General features: G+C 37.9%; 1 protein-coding gene across 1 annotated transcript in view; it reads left to right on the top strand.

The window, feature by feature from the left end:
- crybg1a (crystallin beta-gamma domain containing 1a) overlaps positions 1–22,214 on the top strand; it is a 95,168-nt gene continuing 72,954 nt past the window's right edge. Inside the window, exons 1-2 of the mRNA XM_053237390.1 lie at positions 1–325; positions 1,606–1,947. Of these exons, the coding sequence (XP_053093365.1) occupies positions 246–325; positions 1,606–1,947 (422 nt within the window). The 5' untranslated portion in view covers positions 1–245. The remainder of the gene's footprint in view (positions 326–1,605; positions 1,948–22,214) is intronic.

Below are 22,214 nucleotides of genomic sequence, written 5' to 3'. Positions count from 1 at the left end.
ATCAGCTTATTGCACTTTGTAACTTGTAGATGTAAGTTCTGGATGAAATGCAGTTTGGAGAAAAGATTAGAGAATCCAAAAGTTTAGCTAACATTAATTATAGAAAAGTTAGATACAAGGAATTATCGTTAGCTAGGGTTTCCAAGCCTGGTCCCTGGAGAACCCTCTGTCCTGCACTTTTCCTGCTCTAACACATCTGATTCACCTCAGCAAGACTAGTTAATTAGTTAATTAGTTAATTAAGAATGTGCAGGACAGGAGGTTCTCCAGGAACAGGGTGGGGAACCTGGAGCTTACAGAGACACTTCAAACTTCTCCACAGGAGGTAGGAGACAGTCATGGTCACTTCACAGAGCACACTACACCACTGCAGTGAGAAAACAGTCCAATCTGGCAACACACAAACTAGCCAATCCCTAACGACTCACTCGACTGAGTCGATTCTTTGGAACAAACGGGTTTAAAGGAATCAAACATGAATCGTTTGATTCACGAACAGAAACAACGTGCAAGAAAATGTTGTGTAAGATGCAGCTCTGATGTTCATACTGGATTTTGTCTGTACAAATGTCTTTTAAGGCTAAGAAAAGAAACTTCAGTAAAGTGTGAGCTAATAGCAGATACAGCATTTACAATTCAATTCAGTTTAATTTACTAAAAACACAAAGACAAGTCACAATTTTCCAGGTCATTCGTGTGTGTGTAATGTTTATATATATATATATATATATATATATATATATATATATATATATATATATATATATATATATATAAAACATAAATTAACAGAGGTAGTGGTTGTTCTGTATTCATTTTGAGTAGAGTTTGATTCTTTTAAACTGGTTGTTCAAAAGAATCGATTCAATGATGCACCAATCTGGAGAAATGTCATTCTCCTGGACAATTTTTAATTCCTTAGAGCATCCATCTCTGCTCCTGAACATGTTAGTGTTTTCCTTCTCTAACTCACCTGATTGAACTCAGGAAGACTAGTTAATTAATTAATTGATTGATTGATTGTGTGATTCAGGTGTAGTACACTCCATGTGCGTTATATAAAATCCTAAATGATTCCCTACTGAGCTCAGAGTTTCCTGTGTACAATACTGTAGTGTGTACAACAAACTTTTATAGCCATTGAGAAGGAAACAGTTCAATCTGGCAACCTACAGACAAACGATTCCTTCTCACGAGTCACTCGATTCTTTTGAACAAACTGGTTTAAAGGAATCAAAGGAATCAAACTCTGGGATTTGATTCGTCTGATTGATGATCAGTCAAAAAAAGAAGTACAGTATTTTACACACACAAACACACACATACACACACACACACACACAGACACACACACACGAGGTATACAATTGCTATTTTCCAGGTAGTGAAAAAACAATTAATGATTGAGGGTGTTATTATAATTAGAAATTAGACTTTATTTTTATTCCTTATCGTCCTTTTATATCCCTTTTCTACTCATCACTCCTCCACCCTTTGAGCTCTATCATAACTTTCGACTCATTCCTCCTGAAGAAGAATCGACTCACTTTCCACAGAGTCGTTCCAAAAGAACCGAATCACTTTTTTTTTTGTTGTTTGAATCAGTCAAGGAGTCGTCGTTTACAAGCTCGAAGCGCGCGCTTTTGCTCTCCAGAAGCGTCTCCTGTCCAGAGGTGCAGCGATCATGAGCGCGCCGAAAACTTCCAGGTTTAAGAAAATCTTCCTGACTTCCAAGTCCAAGTCCCAGGAGAAGGAGGACGGGGAGAAATGGGAGAGTTTCCCGAGCGAGCGTGCAGAAGCTTCATCACCCACGAGCCCCAGTGAGAAGAAGAAGAAGAAGCGGTTCGGTTCGTGGCGCTCCAGGAAGAAAGACTCGTCTGAGTCCTTCAGCTTCAGCAGCAACAACAGCAGCAGCAGCGAGCAGCTGGACCTCACCACCAGCCGCATGTAAGTGCAGTCAGCTTCACCTCTGCACCCAGCTGCGCTTACAACACCAGCGCGGGGCTTCCCGGAGGGAACCCTGGTCTCACCTGGTCTCACCTGATCTCACCTGTCCTCCCCTGTCTCACCTGTCCTCCCCTGTCCTTCCCTGTCTCACCTGGTCTCACCTGTCCTTCCCTGTCTCACCTGGTCTCACCTGTCCTTCCCTTTCTTCCCCTGGTTTCACCTGTCTCCCCTGTCCTCCCCTGGTTTCACCTGTCCTCCCCTGTCCTTCCCTGTCCTCCCCTGTCTCACCTGGTCTCTCCTGTCCTCCCCTGGTCTCACCTGTCCCCCCGTTTCACCTTGTCTCCTCCCCTGTCCTCCCCTGTCTCAGTTGTCTCACCAGGTCTCACCTGTCTCACTTGGTCTCTTAATGAGCATGCGCAAATTATTGGCTTTCATTAAAAAAAAGAAGTCAGAATTTCATACCAGTTGTGTTTTGCACATTGTGGTACTTTTCTGCTTTCCGTTTCTTGTTTATTGGTGCCATTAAGGGTATTTTTGTTTGTTTGTTTGTTTGTTTTTTAAACCTTTAGTATTGGGAAGGTGCACATGCTGAACCTTTTAATTAGCTTTAATTAATACAGTGAACCTTTAAAGGTACAATTATGAACCTTCAGTTATTTTTTTTAAGATAAACTACATTAACGTTTGCAGGTGAAAGATGCAGTGATGATCTGCATGCGTCTGTTTTTCATTCTTTTCACATTTATTATTATTTTTTATTACAAATTACATTATCAGCATTGACTTGAGTGAACATTATAATCACATGAATTTGTCAGTATTTGCTCCATGCTTGAGCTGGAACAGACTCCACAGGTTTGTGTAAAACGATCCGCTATAATTCCAGTGCTGTGTGAACATGAGTTTTAATAAAAGGGAGGAAAATCTGATCTTTTGTGCAAAGGATTTAACACGATCAATATCACACATTTGCTTCAGTTTAGATAGTTTAAATATTGCCCTAGGAATAGTTCAGAATCCTGAATATTCATATCCTAAAGCTTTATTTATTTACAGTTTTAAATACAAGGCTGAGATCTACAGAGCAAAAAAAAACAAAAAACGTTCATACTAAAAAAAAAACGCATGTGTACGAGAGAATTTTGCATTTTCACGAGATTTTTTTTTTTTTTAATAAAAAGACATGGAGTAATTTCTTTGTAATTTTCGTGTATGAACTATTACTTTCATGCTTTTTTTTTTTAAGGAAAAAACTTTCACATTTGCAAGAGAGAATTTTTCAAGATGTTTTATTGTTAATTATAGTTATTGTGTGAACACAAAAGAAAATGAGACAGTTTAAAAAAAAAAAAAAAAAAGTCTTCTGAAAACTTCAAATTATCACGTGCGCATGAAATCATTTTCCCTTTTCAAATTTTTTTTTCTCTAAAAGTAAAGGGCATAATATTTTTTTTCTAGGTATTTATGATATGCACACTGCTTGCTGTCTCATTTTCTTTAAGAAAAAAAAATCATGTGAAGAAAAATTTTCACAAGAATTTAGAATTTCATTAATTTTTTTAAAGTAAAGGACATGATAAAATTCATATGAAATATACAATAATAATTAATTAATAATAAATAGCAATCAATCAATTAGTTAATTAATTATTTTAACATTTTTTTAAAATCTTGTTTTATCCTTAAAACGTCAAATTTTCATTTGTGCACAATTTTTATGTTTTTTTTTTTTTTTTTTTTTTTTTTTTGCAAAGGTCTCGTATGAGTCAAATAAAAACCTTTTTTTTTTAAAAAAAAAAAGATCATCTCCACTTTGCTCGGCGTGATTGTTCCAGCGTTTAACGAGTCTCCAGATTCCTGTAGAAATAAAATGTTTGCGTGTACAGCTCCTGAAGAACCGTCTGTTCAGAAAGTCTTTCCACTCGGTGCCTCCTTCAGGGGCCCAAAAACACGGAAGTGACTCGGAGGGAGATCTGGAGATTACAGCGGATGTTAAATTACAGTCTGTTTCTCTAATTTAAGGTTTTCACTCTGTTAAGGAACAGAGTTCGAGTGTGCTCTTAGACTTTTGGATAAAGGTGCTGAAGATGTGCTGATGGTCTCGCTCCAGTGACGGGGAGAAGCACAGTTTGGGGTTTTATTTCTGAGCGTCTAACTGATCAGCTCTTTACTGAGTCCTTCAGGAGGTTGGAGTTGAACAGGAGACGGATTAAAATGTGCAGGAACTTTGGGGAAACGATGAATGATGTGTTTAATCTCCCGAGTCAGTTACAGGATGCAGGAGCGATCTCTTGGACTTGGAGAACATGGTTGAGGGTCACTTATGGAAAGTGTGTTTTGGAGGAAATCCTTCAAATGCCACTGAGGTGGAGCAGGTAGCGTTGCTCGTGTTGTGTTCTTTTGCGCTGTGAGGGCTGTCAGAACATCTCGTGCCGTGTGAGGGACCTTCAGCGACAGAAAGCCTGGTTTACTGAATTGCTGAGAACGAGTTGAGCGTGTGTGTGTGGTGAGGAACGCTCGTGCTGGAGCTCATTATCATCACAGTGATGAAGTGCACCTGTCAGACCGCCTGGATGGGTTCAGTCCAACACACAGCGGCGTGGAACAAACCAAACACTCGACGTCTATACCTCTTCTTTCTCTCTGTGTGTGTGTGTGTGTGTGTGTGTGTGTGTGTGTGTGTGTGTGTGTGTGTGTGTGTTCTGGCTTATCACCAATCCTTCTTGCTTAAAGCTTTTCAAAAGCGTCACACACTCATGTTGAGTCACTCGGCTTTGTGGAGGTGTTCATCGTTCCAGGTGGTTAGAAATGTTCACGCTATGATAACGGTCTGAAAGTGATCTCAGCTTCATGCTATTAATCCAACATTTAACTACACACGAGCCTGTGGTGAAGTTTTTATCAGGAATTTTTTGTACAAAAGTCTCTCTGAATGTCCTTCTGGATTTAACATGTGCTAAAAGAAATCACGATCAAATCCTTCAATTGTTCTTTTTTAGAAAGATATTTCCAAGAATGGCTTTTCTATAAAGTCTATAAGTTTCTGTCCTTACAGCACATGATTTACTACAGTGTACCATTTATTTATTTATGTTTGTTTAAATTGTATTCTGAAAATTGGTTGTTTGTTGTACGTTACATGCCGAGCTTCGTATTAGCTTTGTTTAACTGTACTAGCAATGTACGCTCTCCAGATTCAGCAATGATCACTGCTACTTCTTCCAAGCTTTATCTTTCTTCGTAATGTCCATATACACATTTAATGAAAGATCGTAATGTAAAATGAAGGAGAGGTCGTATATGACAGGAGTAGACAAAACCCTGGTTATAAGTTTTTCTTCCATGTTTGGGTGTCAAATAATAAATGTTGTATTGTGAGAAGTCAACTGGAGGCAGTTGTTTGGATTTTCGCTTCATACCTGATCTGCATCACGCTGAAAAAGTCCCTGAAACCGTTGTAACACAGAGTAACACTGTCAGTGTTTGTCTCGTCATCGTTATAAGCTGACAAGCTGTAGTGTGATTTAGGACGAGTTCGGAGTGACGGGTTGTGAACTGCTGTAAGGAGTAAAGAACTTTAACAATGCATTTTAATAAAAATAATAATAATAATAATAATAATGTCGAGGTAACAATCTGATCATACACCGTGATTAACCGTGACACACTGCGACACACCACATGGCTGAAAAACACAGCGGCGGCCATTTTATCTTAACTTGATTCATCTTTAGCCCTCTTCTGACAGGATTAGTTGTTTTTGTGTCGCACACAGTCACATGATGTTTGTTTTATTTATTTATTTATTTATTTAATTACAGCATCTAATGTTAGTTGTTTAAGGAACTTCCAGCTTTATATTCACACACGACACATCATGTGACATTAAGTTTATTAGAAATGAACGAATGAGCAGCTGTATCTCTGTAAGTTCATTCATTTATGAAAATGTCGCTAATGTATGACCTTTGACCTCAGCAGATAAACTGCTCATGAAAATGAGGGGTTAAAGTCGCTGAGAAAGTGATGAATGTTGTGTTGTGTGTGTGTGATGGCGTCGACCCTGCAGCGTTTTTACACACACTCACCTGCTCCACTGCGTACTTTAGAGACGTGTTGAAACCTGTCTGATTCACCTGAGGGATTAAAAACAATATAAATGTGTGTTTTTTTTTTTAATCCAGAAAATAAGATTTTAATTGAGAATGATCAGATTGATTTATAAACAGTCGTGTTGTACAAAAGTGTTGAAAGCGGAATGCTCTTTCGATACAACAACATGACAAATAATTCAATATTCTAACATTAAATACTTTCAGGTCTTTATTTAAAAAGATGTTTTTAAGGATTATGACTTTAGACAAATCGAAGGTTTTGCTAATGCTGATGGGGCTCAGATGGGTGGAGCTATTGAAGCAAAAAACACCCATGTGAGCAAAAGTGTAGCCTGTCTTCAAATGAACTGAATAACACATTAGTGTTCATAATAGAAATGTAAAAAAACCCAGCAAAAATTATGAATTGATGCCGTTTAAGGTGATCCAGTGGGGAAAAATACTACATAATTAGCAACCGGTTTGCGTGTATATCAACATTAGCATCTAAAACATTAGTCAGTAGCTTATGTGAGCTTATGGCTGTGTATATATTAGGGGTCTAATGATTTGTCGTATTGTTTCGTTCGATACTAGGTTCTCGATTTAATTTGTCAGCACGTCGAACAATACATTAATGTTGTTGATGTTGTTTTGGCTGATCTCGTTAACATTTAAGCCCACGCTCCTTCCTCTGAAAAGTAACATCTGTATTACAATACAAAACACGCTTTTCATAAGCACGCTGTTTTTCACCAGACAATACACTAGCATATGAGATCAAGAAAAGCAGCAATGGCTACGAAAATTCCCCCGAGTCTTTGAGGTCTGGTGTTTGAGAGCATTTTGGCTTGGAGAGTGAGAGGGTCACGGAAACATTAGTGTGCTGAATCCACCGGATACCCCAGCGCACGATACCCCAGCGCACGATACCCCAGCGCACGATACCCCAGCGCACGATACCCCAGCGCACGATACCCCAGCGCTTCTTTCCACTAGATGTTGGAGTGTGGCTGTGGGGATTTGTGTTCATTCAGCTACAGGAGCATTAGTGAGGTCAGGCGCTGATGTTGGGATGTCGAGGAGGTCTGGGGTTCAGTCAGTGTTCAGTGGAGTTGAGGTCAGGGCTCTGTGCAGGACACTCGAGTTCTTCAACTCCAGCATTAACACACTATTGCTGCGTCCCAATTTGCCTACTATTCATTCTAAATAGTACCCTTGATCAGAATGAGTGTGTCCCAAATCGTAGTGTGTTGAATCCTAAAGGTACCCGGATGGTCTGCTATTTCTCTTAGATTTTTGAAGTGTGGCTCCGTGGACACTTTCTCAGCTAATATTACCCACAAGTCCTTGCGCGAATCAGGAGGAGTTTTGTGACGCTTTGCTTCACCGAAATCAACCTGCAAACATGGCGGACGAGTGTAACATCGATGATGCGTCTTCAGCATTTAAGTGTAAGAACTTATGGAATAACGAACGGTTTTTAATGTCACGTAAGAGTAATGGTTGGATGTAGTGTAAAAAGAGGACGAGGGTCAGATGAAGAGACTGAGCACCTAATAAAATGGTGCATTGCAAATGACTCCTTTTTCACTAGCGAAAGAGAAAGGATAAATTAATATAAGGAGTAATGAATGAAGAAAAGCTGAAGTGCAATGAGAAGTTTATGGTGTTTACGGCGTAACTAGGCAACAACGTTCTCTTCCTTTACATGATGTTAATATGTCCCAGCTCTTGCATAGTCTTTTGCTACACACTCAAAAGTATGTACTTTTTCTTCACAAAAAGAGTACATACTTTTAGTGCATAGTATAAGTATGTGAATTGGGACGCAGCCGATGTCTTCATGGAGCGCGCTTTGTGCACGGGGGCATTGTCGTGCTGGAACAGAGTTTGCAGCTCTTAGTTCCAGTGAATGGAAACTGTAATGCTACACCACAGAGACATTCTGTACAGTTGTGTGCTTCAAACAATGTGGGGAAGAACCACATGTGGGTGTGTGTGTGTGATGGTCACTTATAGTGTAGATGAAAACATGAAGCTACACACACTCTTTCTCACTCTTTCCCTTCCTGCTGGTTTAAGACTCACTGATTCGGAGCTGTAGAGACGAGACTCGATGATGGAGAACGCAAGGATTCGAATCGTGACCAAAGAGCTTATATTTAATCATGTTTAATGCCGAGGTTTTGTTGATTATATGCTACTAAGAGTCTGAAAAGCTCACACACACACACACACACACACAGTCATTATTAGGTTTCATTTATTGTACTGTTATAACGCTGAATGTTTTAATCAGCTGAAAATAGAAACCTAAGACGTACTCAAACAGCGCTTATTCACTCTGTATTGAAATTGTGTCAGAGTTGAATTTTGTGTAACGTTAATCCTCTGTATACAATACAAGTTTGTTTGACAGACATGTTTATTGAAGGTTAATCGAGTTCAAACACAGCTGAGAGGGTTAAAGGTGTTGCTCTGGCAGTCGTGGGATTTGAACTCTTAATATTCTGGTCAGTAAAGCAGAACCCTAATCACGTTTATACAGATTTCTCACGCTGCCGTGGTGGGAGTCAGATTTTGCCTGAAATGGCGGACGTGTTTTCGTAGTGCTGCTCTGTAAGACTATTTAAACTTGTGCACTTTTAAGCTAACGCTGTTGAACGAGGCTGAGGGTTGCACATGCAAATCAGCGAAGCCAGAACAACCTGTCTGTTCAACATGAACCCGTGGCTCTGTACGTTGCTCTGCAGCAGGAAATGACACGCGCTTCGTTTTTTTCTTACCGCAGTCTCACTGTTACAGTGCTTCAGGGAATTAACCCTTACAGGTTCATTTTAATTACTTTTTCTTAATTTTCTTCAATGAGTCATGCAAATTGTTGTGGATTTCCATGAGCAATGTTGAATAATTCTAGCTAAAAAGTTACATATCCTCCTAGCAGTCGTTTGGGTGAATTCAGGTAGCTCAGGTAGTTATAGGTCAATTTTTATTAACTAGCTAAATTTGAATATTGAACATGAATGTGGCTAATAATGTGAAGAGTTAATAAAATGTTCGACTTATATCATTGGTGTGTTGTTTGTTTATAAATTATCACATGATTTATCTGTAAAAAATACTCCTTTCTGATTGGCTGGCATTGGCTGGCATTGTAACCATGACAACAAGCTTAAAGACAGACGGACACTCTTGTGTTCACACTTTCATCTTGTGTTTTATTCCTCTTACACCACAGCTTTTTACCAGTGTAACAATTTTTAGTTATTATAGAGCGACACATACTTTTGTATCTATTTATAGTTACATTTAATGTTGTGGAACGCCCGTGAAACAAGTTAGTTTCTGTTCTCACTTACGTTATAGTAGCTATAAACGCTCGTTCCCTCACCAGCCTCTTTGTTGAAGTTAATAAGACAAAAAATTCAACTTTTTACCAAGAAACTCGTAACTCCTGCACACTATAAACTCCTCTGTCCTGAGGATAGAAGTTGGAAAGCTTTTACAAAGTGCTGACACTGGAGACTCCTTCCATACATATTTAAAACATCTCCTTACATCATAACGTCTGCTGTACACGTCCCTGTGAATGAGCTGTTGCTATAGAAACGGTAACGTATTAGAACGAGCGCATTAATATAAACCTGTGATTTGTAGCCGCACTACTGTCAGAGCCGCTGTTCTAGAAAATTAATCAACACCTTCTGAGTAATTTAATGCTGAATAAATATTAAATGAGCTTTTTAGTAACACACGGGTTGTTATCAGTGGCTTTTGGGGATGATGATGATGATGATAGATGTCAGAATGAATTACAGCACTTTACAGGAACTTGTAAATGTTATTATAGTCCACAAAAATAAAAATAAAAAAAATCTCAGTTATTATAATGATTATGGCACTAATAATGGTGGATGAATACAGGCCTGAGAGAGAGAGAGAGAGAGAGAGAGAAACCAGTCATGTGTTATTTAATTATTCTGCTTTTAATTTCTAGGTAAATTAGGTAATATTTTAAAGATGGTAAACTGTTGTGCTGCTTTATTTATCTCTTCATCTAAAGCACTTTAAGATTTTTGCAACCTAGGAAAAAAAAAATTCTATATAAATAAAGATTTTTGTATTTTTAGTATAAATGCCTCTGCTGAGGCTCAGTAATATAATGTCAGTAATATAATGTCAGTAATATAATGTCAGTAATATAATGTCAGTACTGTTACAGTGCCATGAGTTTAATTATCGGAACATAATGCGGAAACTGTAAGTGAGCAGGCTGATACATTTACACACACACACACACACACACACACACCCCGCATGGACGGGTTCAGTGGCAGAAGCAGAACAATACTGACTGATCACACTTTTGTTCGAATCAGAAAGAAGCAAAGCCTGAAGCGGAAGAGTGATGAGCCTCATTCCACTCACACTGCCTCGACTCATCCTGGCCTCTGACTCCCTAGTTTAAATCTGTGTGTGTGTGTGTGTGTGTGTGTGTGTGTATGGTATGTAACAGCTAGACACTTTTATAACTGACTCCACACCTAAAAGATCATAAAACATTGAGCTTAGAGCTGCAGTGATAAGAAAACATGCTGATACCACAAGCTTCTCTGAAACAAAGGGGGCGGAGCTTAAGTTAAACATGATCTGCCAATCATAAACCTGATACATCCTCACCACAACAGTCAGCTAGCTTGCTAGCAAACCGGTCTACTGGTTTTGATTACACAATAATATAATGTTCCTAACATTAGCTATCTTGCTAGTGAATTTTGCTGCTTTGCTAATATATGATAAAATGAAACTTTATTGGTCCTGAAGGAAATTTTTTGATCTAGAAGAAGTCATTAAGTCATTAGAGCAACATTACCTAAAAATTGATATTTTATGCTAAGCTCTACCTCCTGTGAGCCGAATATGCCATAGGATTGATTTTGTAATTATCATATTTCATATATCATATACCCCTTCTTGACCCAAGATGCTGGTCCATTCAGCAAACTCAGGACGTGCGTTATGATAGTTTTTGATACTTTTTTATTTTTTAAAATGGATGACATTAAATTCCATATAACAGTGCAGCAGCTATGTAAATGTTTCATTATTCGCTTTGGAAAAATAGAATAAAATATTGTAGAGTCGTTAGAATAAGACTGGACTGAAATCCAGGTAAATTACCCGTAAACTTTCACTGCAAATGCTAAATTTCATCCACAGCAGTTCATGCATTTGAAGATTGCAAGTTTGAGTCTCGCAACCGGAAAGCATTCGCGTGTTGATCACGAGTTCGAATCCTGACGACGTCACAGTCTTCTGCGTGGGAGGTGTCTGGGTGGGAGGTGCATACTCTCTCTACTAGCCAATGGTGGGCATCTGTGAGCTGATGTATGCGGAAGAGGGCGGATAGCGCTTTCCCCCGAGTGTGTTACGCAGCCATGTGACGCAGCATGAGCAGCAGTTTGAGAACATGCACTTGGCCAGTTTCACATGTCTCGGAGTTTACGTGTTAGCCTTCACCCTCATTGTTCCTCCAGAACGTTCTCCATTTTGTTAGCTTTCCGTTCGGCTACTGCCGTCCTGAACATACAAGAGTCTTGGCTCTGTTCTGATGACATCACAGCATGTTAAGCGAGCACAGGATGGCCGTGAATTGTGATTGGCTGGCTTATAGTTCATATTAATAACGTCAGCTATTTCGAAACACATACCATTCACTTGAAGATTTTGTAGACTCGGCTGAAGCAGATTTAATAAGAAAGATAGTTGGAGTATTGTGTTAATACACATATTACACCACACGTCACACACACACACACCGACACACACACACGATCCATCCTCTAAAGTGCATTTTTCAAACCAAAAGAAGGTTTGAACTGCAGGGTTTATCGAATCCGAGCATCGCTCTTAACCTTCACTAGTTTAACAGAGCAATGTAGACATTCCACTTTCTCGGACTTTCTCTTCTGTAAAACGTCAGTAACCACTTAAAGAAATTTTAGAAATGTTAAATGCCACGCCACGCCTGAACACGATGTCTCGTGGTGATATGAAGCGCGTACAGTAACTGAGCTATCGACATGCTTGCTTCTAAATATCTGACATTTTTATCTCGATCTTTAGATACAGATTCTGATTTTTTTAGCGTGAGGATCCTAACAAGGTCTTCAGTTGCTTCCTGTACCATCTTAACAATCATTTATTCCACTTCCTGAGTTTCAGCTTCAATTTCATTTTTTTAATTTCTTTTTTATTCTTGAATTTTCCTCTTAATTTCTCCCCATTTTGGCCACTTTCTGATGACGGGCTGAACGCTTTTCTGAGGTGCCTCTCGGGAGCACTGACTAAACCTTTCACTTTCATTTTTTTATTTTAAAGTCTCTTTTACATACGGAGACAGAACTTTGTGAGAAAGCTGAAATTTTCATATTTTGGATCATTCATTTCACTGGATAAACTGCAAGCTTGTTCCTCCTTGTTCATCTTTCTCCTCAGTCGAGAAGTGACAGCTTTCTACTTAATAAGGAATATTTTAGCGATGTCTCGTTGATAAAAGTGCATCTATAAAGCATTTTACATCTATAAAGTAAACTGTTTTGCTCTGTGATGAAAGGAACAGCGATTTCTGTGATGTAAAAATGATAACACAAAAAAAGAGACCTTAAAATGTTTGATGAAAGCAGCTCTGAGGAACTCAAGACAAACTCAAGACAAGAATGTCACCTCGTGTCAACTGTGTGTGTGTGTGTGTGTGTGTGTGTGTGTGTGGATGGTCAACATCCTGCAATACCATCGAAAACAGATAATGTAGTGTTACACTTCACACACAAATACACTTTCACCACCTTGCTGATGAAAATCTTGTCGTTTCCATGGTGACACACACCTTCACTGGTTCCTGCTCAAAACTTTGCACTTGAATGAAAAAGAAGAGGTTACTGTTACAGCTGAAGCAGAACGGTTGGAGTTTCTTGGGGATAGGGGTGTATGTATGTGTGTGTGTATGTGTGTGTGTATGTGTGTGTGTGTATGTGTGTGTGTATGTGTGTGTGTGTGTGTGTGTGTGAGAGGGGTGTGGACAGCTGAAATGCAGCCTGGCTTCTTTATTCTGACTTCTCTGGCATTTTGCCTCAAGGGTTTTTTGATAAATCGCTAACTGATGTTTGTGTGTTTTTATTTTTTTTTAAATGCAGCATGTTGTTTTTGCGTGTTTGACTAAAGCGTGAGAGATCTGACAGTGTGCTTTATCATTACTGCCATGAATCACTTCGCACTGCACTCTTCTGAGAAAGTTGCCGGCTTCTGTAACGTCTATAACATCGTGTCGTGTGATTGGCTCACAGCTGTAATGTGATTGGCTCGCAGCTGTAACCATCACATGAATCAAATGCAGATAAACTGGAACTATTAAAACAATTAACATTCCCTTTCTGCAGGTGGACTTTGTTCATCTCTGTGTTTAGTGCGTTATTAAAAATCAGGCCGTCTGTCTTGGTGCACTGCTCTGTTAGGTTTTATTTTTGTCCATCGATCTTCGCTAGCGATGTAAAGAATGAATATTTACACACATATGTTTCTGAGACTTTTGGTTGTAGTAGGTTGTGATGTCGACTCTGATTGTAGATCATCAGACCTGCCAATGTTGAAGTATTTTGTTCTCACTCAACAGTACGCAAGTCCACAGTGAACCGAGACACGAGCCAATCAGGAATGATTCCTCTGAATCAGGAATGATTTGCCTGATATTAACTGGCAGCACCTGGAAGCCCCGCCTCTTTTCATCTCGTCTCACCTGTCTTGACTGAACTCGCTTTCTGGAAATGGACAAAAGCGTTTATAAAAGCGTGAGTTTATTGATCTGAAATAAAATCGATCAGTGTATGTTCGAGTATACAGTATATTTAACATCTTCTGCATCGCTCAGCACTCAGATGCGTTCAAACACTTAGCAGCAGTAAAAATCTCAGCCACGTGGACATTAGACAACCTTTTTGTAAATTATTATTATTTACATTTTACTGCTCATTACTGCAGAATCACCTAAAAATCCACCATCCCGCGCCGTTTCCACGATCACCACAGTTCCCGACTGCACAGCTGATAATATTAATGATGCCTACTTACCTACTCTCCTTAAATCGGAAATGTAATCATGTGATTTGTAATCACAGTTCATGCCAAATATCAAGAGGGTCTGTGGTGCTCAAGAACGTCTTCACTACGGCTTTTATGCACCACGTGAAAATACAGCGTCCCCGCGTCTGTAGCCACAGTCTGTGAAAAGATTTAACCCAAGTGATTTGACTCTGAATCGACTCAACTGCAGGAAGTCAATCAAACATACTGTGTGTATGTTTTTTTTTTTTTTTTGTAGATGTGAGCTGCTGAGTGGCTAAACTGAGCCTCAGTGCAAACCGAACCAAAGCACAGAGCTGTAGTAGTTCTGCAGAAATGTTGCGTGTTCTGGAGATTTGGACCGAAGAACAAAAAGAGAAGAAAAACCCTGGATGTGATGCACAAAAAGTTTTAAACTTGCTGTATCTAAAATGATCTAATCGTTTATTTAGCGCTACGTTCTCCATGCTCGCACTTTTTTCATCATCGTATTTCTGAAAGAGTTTTACGAGGACGTTTTCAGCCCTGTACTCTCCATTTTTTTTTTTTTTAACATTTTTTAAAAATCTGTTTGTTTATGTGCAGAGTGAAACCAAACAATACTGCAAACGAACCAAACGAATCAATTTTGGGCTAATCGGTGTGAAACCTCTCTAAATCATTGATGACTTGAGCCAAGGCCGATTGTGTACTTGTTATTGCATCGTACTCCTACAGCGAGGGAGTTTTTGAAGATCAGATGATAATCAGAGAACTCCAACTTCCTAAATTCATCTGAGACCTGCAGCAGAAAGCTGGATTTTCTCAGAGCAGCAGGAACAGCTGGAGCAGCAGGAGCAGATGTGATGATTAAACACACATTGATGAACCTTTTCCAGGGAAAAGCTTGCAGTAGTTTCTTATTTCGATCTCGCTCGTACCACATGCACACTCATTTATTCCAGTGGCATTTCCGAGTTGCTCCACCACATCTGGCACGACGAACCGCAACCAGCCGACACGAGTGCTTTTTGTTTTGTGACAAGGTCGCCATGGCAACGCAGGGAAATAAGCATATGCTGTTTAGGTGCCAAGTGTGTATCGGTTCTCTCTCTATTGCCCGAGGAAGGAGGAGGGGGTGTGTGTTGTGACTAACGCCAACTAGAACCAACACGCCGTGCTTCTGGGAATGTTCACGCACAGCAGGACGAGCTTTATGCACGTTATTGACTCGAATAAATCCCGAGTTTGCTGTATTGCAAAACACACAGCATGCACTCACACAGGATTCGGTCCGAATCCATAGTTATGAAAGTTTCATCCTGTATTTGAGACAAGCTCAGTAATTATAGGATTTAACTGTATAAGACTAAAACTGCTCTGAGTTGCAAAAATGGTGCAGCGTCCTTACAGCAGCAGTTTTTTTTTTCTTTTAAAGCCTCGAGGTGAAGAACAGCTGGATCAAATCCATCTCAGTGTGTGTTTTCTGAAAAAGCTCTTTGTCTTTTTTTTTCTCTCTCTCTCTGTAAATCCAGCATGTTCCCATACGCAGCGAGCGCCTCATGCTAAAGGAATGCACTTTACCGTGAGGTTAGAGGAATGTAAAGACTCATCAGGGACTTGATCTAAAGAGGATTAACACCAATTAGTGACTCTCAGTTGGACATTTTATCTCCTTTACTGACACAGCAAATCAGAATTCTGCACTGGAGCCTCACAGAAGCTGAATAACTCATCACACACACACACACACACACATTTTGTGCAGGAACTCTGCTCATCTGGTGTCTTGATAACTCATACCAACATACGCAGATATTAAAATGCACTCTTCCGTTTTTCCCCAAACCTCATATGAGCCAATCAGATTATGAATCTGGGATGATTGAGGTGTTTTGAGCTTAACTGACAGCCCTACAAGCCCCGCCCCTTTCCCCTTCCCCTCATCATCCCCTCACCATAGTGCTTTCGTCTCCACTTGGTTTTCGCTGGCGCGACTCGTTCGCTTTGTCACGATAAACGGAGAATGTTTTGATTTAATTACATCATCACTGTTATCTAGATTTAAACATTAATTTCTTCACCAGCCTCCTTTTATTTCTCTCTCGACGTTAAGACAAAAAAAAATTCAGCTCGTCCTGTTACCACGAAACCGCCAAGTGTAAAACTCCTCTGTCCTGGAGCTCTGACACTGGAGACTCCTTCCATAAATGTCTTAAACAGCTAGACCGATATTGCATTTAAATAGTTACATTTCCGACAGCTCCTTACTGAAGAGTTTCCCAGTTCTTGCACAACTTTATTTATTTATTTATTTATTTATTGATTGATTGATTGATTGATTGATTGATTGATTGCATACATTGTGACAAAACATTGTAAACTCTGTCCAAACGCTGAGGCTGAGAGATGCAACCCATCGCTGCAAAATACTTTGTAACACAACAATTAACATGCTAATTAAAATGCTAAACATATTAAATGCTAATTTTATACTGGAATTCGCAAATTATTATTATTATTATTTTTTTTTTTTTGCAATGTGACTCATCCACTTTGCACAAGTCAATCAAATCCCGTTGGATAAAACACTATTTACTTCCCTGATTGATGAAAGATGGATGAAAAAGATGACTCATGTGAACTGTTTGTTTTCACCAATCATGGAGGTGAATCTTTTTTTTTTTTTTTTTTTTTTTTTTGCCCTGCTTGTAATTCCAAAAAAAAAAAAAATTTCTAATCAATGAAAAAAAAGTTGCTACACTTTAGTGGAATATTAGAATAATTTTGTCTTTAAAGCCATAAATTTGTAAACTCCTTAAAACCTAAAATTTTAGTCTTTGAATGATTTTTGAATTAAAGTATTTATCTGTAGAACATTTTGTCGTAATATAAATTTATACTGTTCTTAAAAAGTATTTTATGCCACTTTTCTGTCTAAAATCTAACATAAATCCAACAATTCTCAACATTTTGAGTAAACAGGAATAGGAGCGAACATGTACAGGTTTATGAATGTTAAAAACAGCTTTCCAGGGTGACATGGTGTTGACTGTGAAGTGGGCGGAGCTTAAAGCCTTTATCAAAGTTAAACATTTCAGATAATCCTCTGGACGCGAGTAAACAATAACATTAAGATAAACACAGTTTTGATAATTTTAGCACTAGAAGTTTAGAGGAGACGTGTTATAAATCCTTTTTATCAAAAATCTGATCGAATTTTATGCTTTATGTTTATATATTTAAATTTATATATTTATTGATATTAAATATATATTATTAATATATATTTAATGGATTATCTGATTAGTCCAGATAAATTGTAATCAATTTGATCGAGCTAAAGAGCTAACGAGATTAAAAACAAGGTCAGGACGTAATTTCAGGACGTGTAGGATATAAACACATCCGCTCTCTTAACACAGCTCCTTCGTTGTAATCTTTTGTGGATTATATTCGAGGTTTATTAGACTTAATCCGGTTTAATAGCCAGCACATCGGCGTTCTGTGAGCTGTCTTAGTGTTGAGAAATTCTGGTTGGTTCAGTCATGAATCACTTTCTGAAGAAGATCCTCCCTGAGCCACATCACTCATCATCAGTCACTCTCTTATCTATCTGGGAATCCAGCCAGTTCTCATCAGAACAGGTGCCAATATTAACGTCTGTTGCTTCCTTAACAATCCTTATGATTTATATTAATTCATCACACTTTATTTACTTTATCCTGTTTTAACCATGGCTTAGCCACTTTCACATTAGCATGGCGTGGGTGTCACATTTCCTTAATGATAATTTCCCTCTTTTAGTTAGCCTTTAGCTTGGATAAACGTAGCTAGATCAGTCTTCCACAACGTACCTACGTACCTGGCTAACTAACAAATACCAGTGAGTTTAAGTTACAATGAACGAGGGAAATGTCATTGGACTGCTAACCTTGCCCTTAACCCATTGTATTTTTTTTTTTTTTTTAAATACAATGAGTCATACAAATTGTTGTCATTTTTCAAGCGCAAGACCATGGTGAATATTACTAGCTAAAAAATTACATAACCTCCTAGCAGTGGTTTGGTTGAATTTAGCTAGATCATGTAATGTTATTTGGAATAAAAAAAATAAAATAAAAGAATTGCAATATGTTAATGTTTTTTTTTTTTTTTTTTTTTTTAAATATACGGTTTTACTATATTAGAGCTACATTTATATTACTTATAGCTAAATTTCTAATAACTAGCTAAATTTATTAGTTATAGACACGTGTGTATTCGTTATAGCTACATTTATTAGTTACAGTTAGTAAATTTGTCCATACCTAATAAACATTTAGTTATGTACAAATATTATTAGTTATAGCTAAATATATAATTAATTATAGTGACATTTAAATTCATTATAGCTAATTTTCTATTAATTGCTAAATTTATAGCTAAATGTATATTAGCTAGGTAAATGTATATTAGTTATAGCTAAATTTATAGTTAAATTTATATCAGCTAGCTAATTTTAGATTAATTATAGATACATTTGTATTAGCTAGCTACATTTATATTAGTTATAGCTTAATTTATAGTAGTTGTAGCTAAAGTTACATTACAGTTATAGGTAGATTTATATTAACTAGCTAAATTTAACCATGAATATGGCTACTAACTCTATAAAGAGTTAATTAAATGTTTGCAACATAGCAGGAGATTGTGAATTTATTACTAAATGGGGCTAAGGGGAAGTGATGTCATTTTGAAATAATTATAAAAATACCCATAATACTGTGCTACAGCTATATTGTGTAATTGTGATTGTTAGCACATGGCTAACAGGGATATAATGCTATCGAGAGGTGAATTAGCGTAAACACAGCTTGTCTCGTGTGTCACAGAGCTTTTCGTTCCTCTCTGCTGGAAGATTTCCGAGTAAAAGGAGAAGTTTTTGTGGTTATTTTGCTAGCTGAACCCTTGATCCCAGAGCTGAGCCGCTCCTGCTGGCTAACGGGTGTGTGAGATCTCGAGTGTGAGTGTGTGTGTGTGTTCACGTCTCGGATAAGAAGGAGCGTTTCAGGACGAGAGAAGAGTGGAGATGAGTGATCTTTCTGACTCACACCATTAAACCTGAGCTTTAATACGTCATCCAATACTTCAATCCAAGTGGCGTCTAGATTAAAAATCAGTCCGAGAACTCAACTTTAATAGACGTGCAAATACAATGTGGTCAATTTAATCATGTGTAAAGTTGGATTAGGTGATTATGGAGCTTAGAAACTGACAAAATATGAATTTTATATGTTTGAATTATGTACACGGAGTGTTAAATAATATTTTTTTCCTGATAAATATACATTTTTGCCAATGTTCTGCTCTGTTCTGACTTGCCACTGGTAAGATTTGCCTTTAAAAATGTACAGTATCATTCAAATCCCAGGATACAGTTAAAATCAGGTTAAAAATCCGAACCCTAAATACAAATCTCAAAAAGATTCTCAGAATGACAGATTTTATGTGAATTAGGCCAAAGGTGAAGCTTACAGGATTCCCAGGAAAACAAAGACGCTTTGAGAGCGGACAAATGTGAAGCATTTATCCAGTCATAGACGTTTAAAGCGAAGTGACGTGGATTAGAGTTGAGTCAAAACAAAGATATGATGAAGTAAATCCAGCTAACGTTTTCATGTCCTACTGAAATTGCTAAAATTAGCTATTAAGCGGCTAACTTTGGCTGTTAGCTAGCTAATGATTTCCAGCAAGCTATAATGTTACCAAAATAGATTTATATTTACACTGTAGAAATCGTGCAGTTTGAGTATTAAAACTTTTATTCTGTATTTGTTCACTCTGAGGAATCCCAGATAAAAATATAAGCTTGTGAAATAGAATGATTAATCGTGATCACGTCACATAACCTTGATTAGCTGAAAATAGTTGAAGTTATACATTTATAAATTGTATAATCGTTTAAACAGGTCTGCATGCAAAGGAATAGTGTTGAATGGAGAAGAGGCAGGATATGACTTGTACAAAAAAAAAAAAAGTAATTAATATATCATTTTCCTGCGTTCTCATACGCGGATCTGTTTTCCGTGTGAAGAATTTTGTAGTAAAATCGCCCGTTAAACACACAAAGTCCAGACAAACTGGTGTGAGCGGTTTGAAAAGTGTTCAGCGTGGAGTACACACAGAAATAGTTGTTAACTCCAGACCGGTTGAGTGACAGGATGGTAAAAGTTTTTAGTGACGCACTGTGCAGCTGGTCCCGATGTCACGCGGCTTTTACGCGAGTTTTTAACGCAGTGAAATTAGCTCGGGACGTATTCTGATCCTACAGTTGCTTATACACGGCATTATACAATATATTTGTATTTCAGACATTTAGTAAAGAAGCACGTGATCTTAAAATGTCTGACAGATTGGCAATTTGAAATGAAATGATTGTAAAAAAAAAAAAAACAATTAAAGGATTTTGAAATCAGTTGTAAATGGCGTGGCGCTGAGCGCTGGGATGCTAACACAGGCGTAACTCAACACATCGTGTTAAACAATGCGTGATCTGCTCATGTAAACAAACAAGTAAGAGAAGATGAGTCAACGTACGATGGTGTTGTAGAGTGAGTATCTCCATCCTGGTGACATCAGAGTGTTTTGATTAACAAATGAGGGAAGTAGGTCTGAGCTGGGAACTGAACTGATTTATTCGGGTAATCGTGTGGAAAATAACCGCAGTAAAGCGTTAAACTGGGTGGGAGAACGGAGCGAGAGCTTCGCCGGCGCTGAAGGCCATGATGCACTCAATTTCAATGTGTCAGAACTAATAAAATAATGATTACTTCAGGCCATGACTCTTTTACTTTAACCTGACTAATGTAGGCTATCACATCACACATCATATGTACAAGTTCAGCTGCCAGTGTCTTGCTACGATCGATGTTTTTTAACCATCGCTGTAACTGTTACCATGGTAACTCCGTTAACCATCACCAGGCACAAACTTGAGTCAAAGTCATTTCACACTGCCTCTTTAGTCTGTAGATCAGATTTCATCTTCAGATTTTCGCATCAGACTTAATAAAGTGACATCATCCAGGGCTACAGATATGTATGATTGTGTTTTATTTGCATAAATAGAAATGCTAGATAAGTATAAATATACAGTATATAAGTAGAATTAACACAGTCCTAATATTAAGTCTGTAGATATTAGCATGTCTTTTTGGTCTTTTGGTAGAGATGTATTTTATCGTCTTAGTATATATATTTTTTTGTTTTGTACACTACTGAAGTTAGTGTACAAAACAAAAAACATTATATATAAAAAAAACATTATATATATATATTGTATATTTCTTGGGTGTGTATATTTTATGTGTTTACAAAAATGTTAGTGAATAACTTTACGGTTTGCGAGTATTTTTCATCAGTAATGTTTTTACTCTGTTTTACGGTTTTAAGTCAGAACTTATTTGAATTTCATGCTGTTTTTGCTTAAATCCTGGATCTGATTTTTAATCATTTCTGCATGAACAGGTTATATTTACATAAGCAGAAAAACAGAAATTATTCTAAATATTTATTTACATCGTTTCAGCATTGTGACCTGATCTTAAAACATGATAAATGAATGTTTGTTCTTGGAGAAACTTGTTTTGTTCGTCTAAACACGTGCTAATAACATGATGTACTATTTAAGATCGAGCACACACATTTGTACGGAGCATTTTAGGTATGTATAATAAGAAAAGCTACTCGCCCTGATTAAACATTTATAACTTGTCTTATGATCTGGCTTTTTTCGATTTTGCCTTGAGTCCACGTTAGCTGGATGCGCTACCTGTCTGGAACAATAAACTGATCAGGACTTGCAGCATTGCTAAGAGAGGAATGGCTTTTTGTTTACGAAATAAACGACATAAGACGCTGCCTGATACGCCAAACTTCCTGTTGTTTCCAGAGGACTTGTATCAAAACTCCGACACCCATCATGCTTTTCTTCTAATCCGTGCTTTTGTTCAGACAGGCAGTAATTATTAAAGTGCTAGCTGGACATCCTGCGAATCAGGAATTGTTGTGTTGTGTGTAAACCTTTTTTAA

The sequence above is a fragment of the Pangasianodon hypophthalmus genome, chromosome 10 (genome assembly GCF_027358585.1).
Source record: "Pangasianodon hypophthalmus isolate fPanHyp1 chromosome 10, fPanHyp1.pri, whole genome shotgun sequence".
Taxonomy (NCBI): domain Eukaryota; kingdom Metazoa; phylum Chordata; class Actinopteri; order Siluriformes; family Pangasiidae; genus Pangasianodon; species Pangasianodon hypophthalmus.
This window is presented reverse-complemented; position numbering and strand designations above follow the sequence as displayed.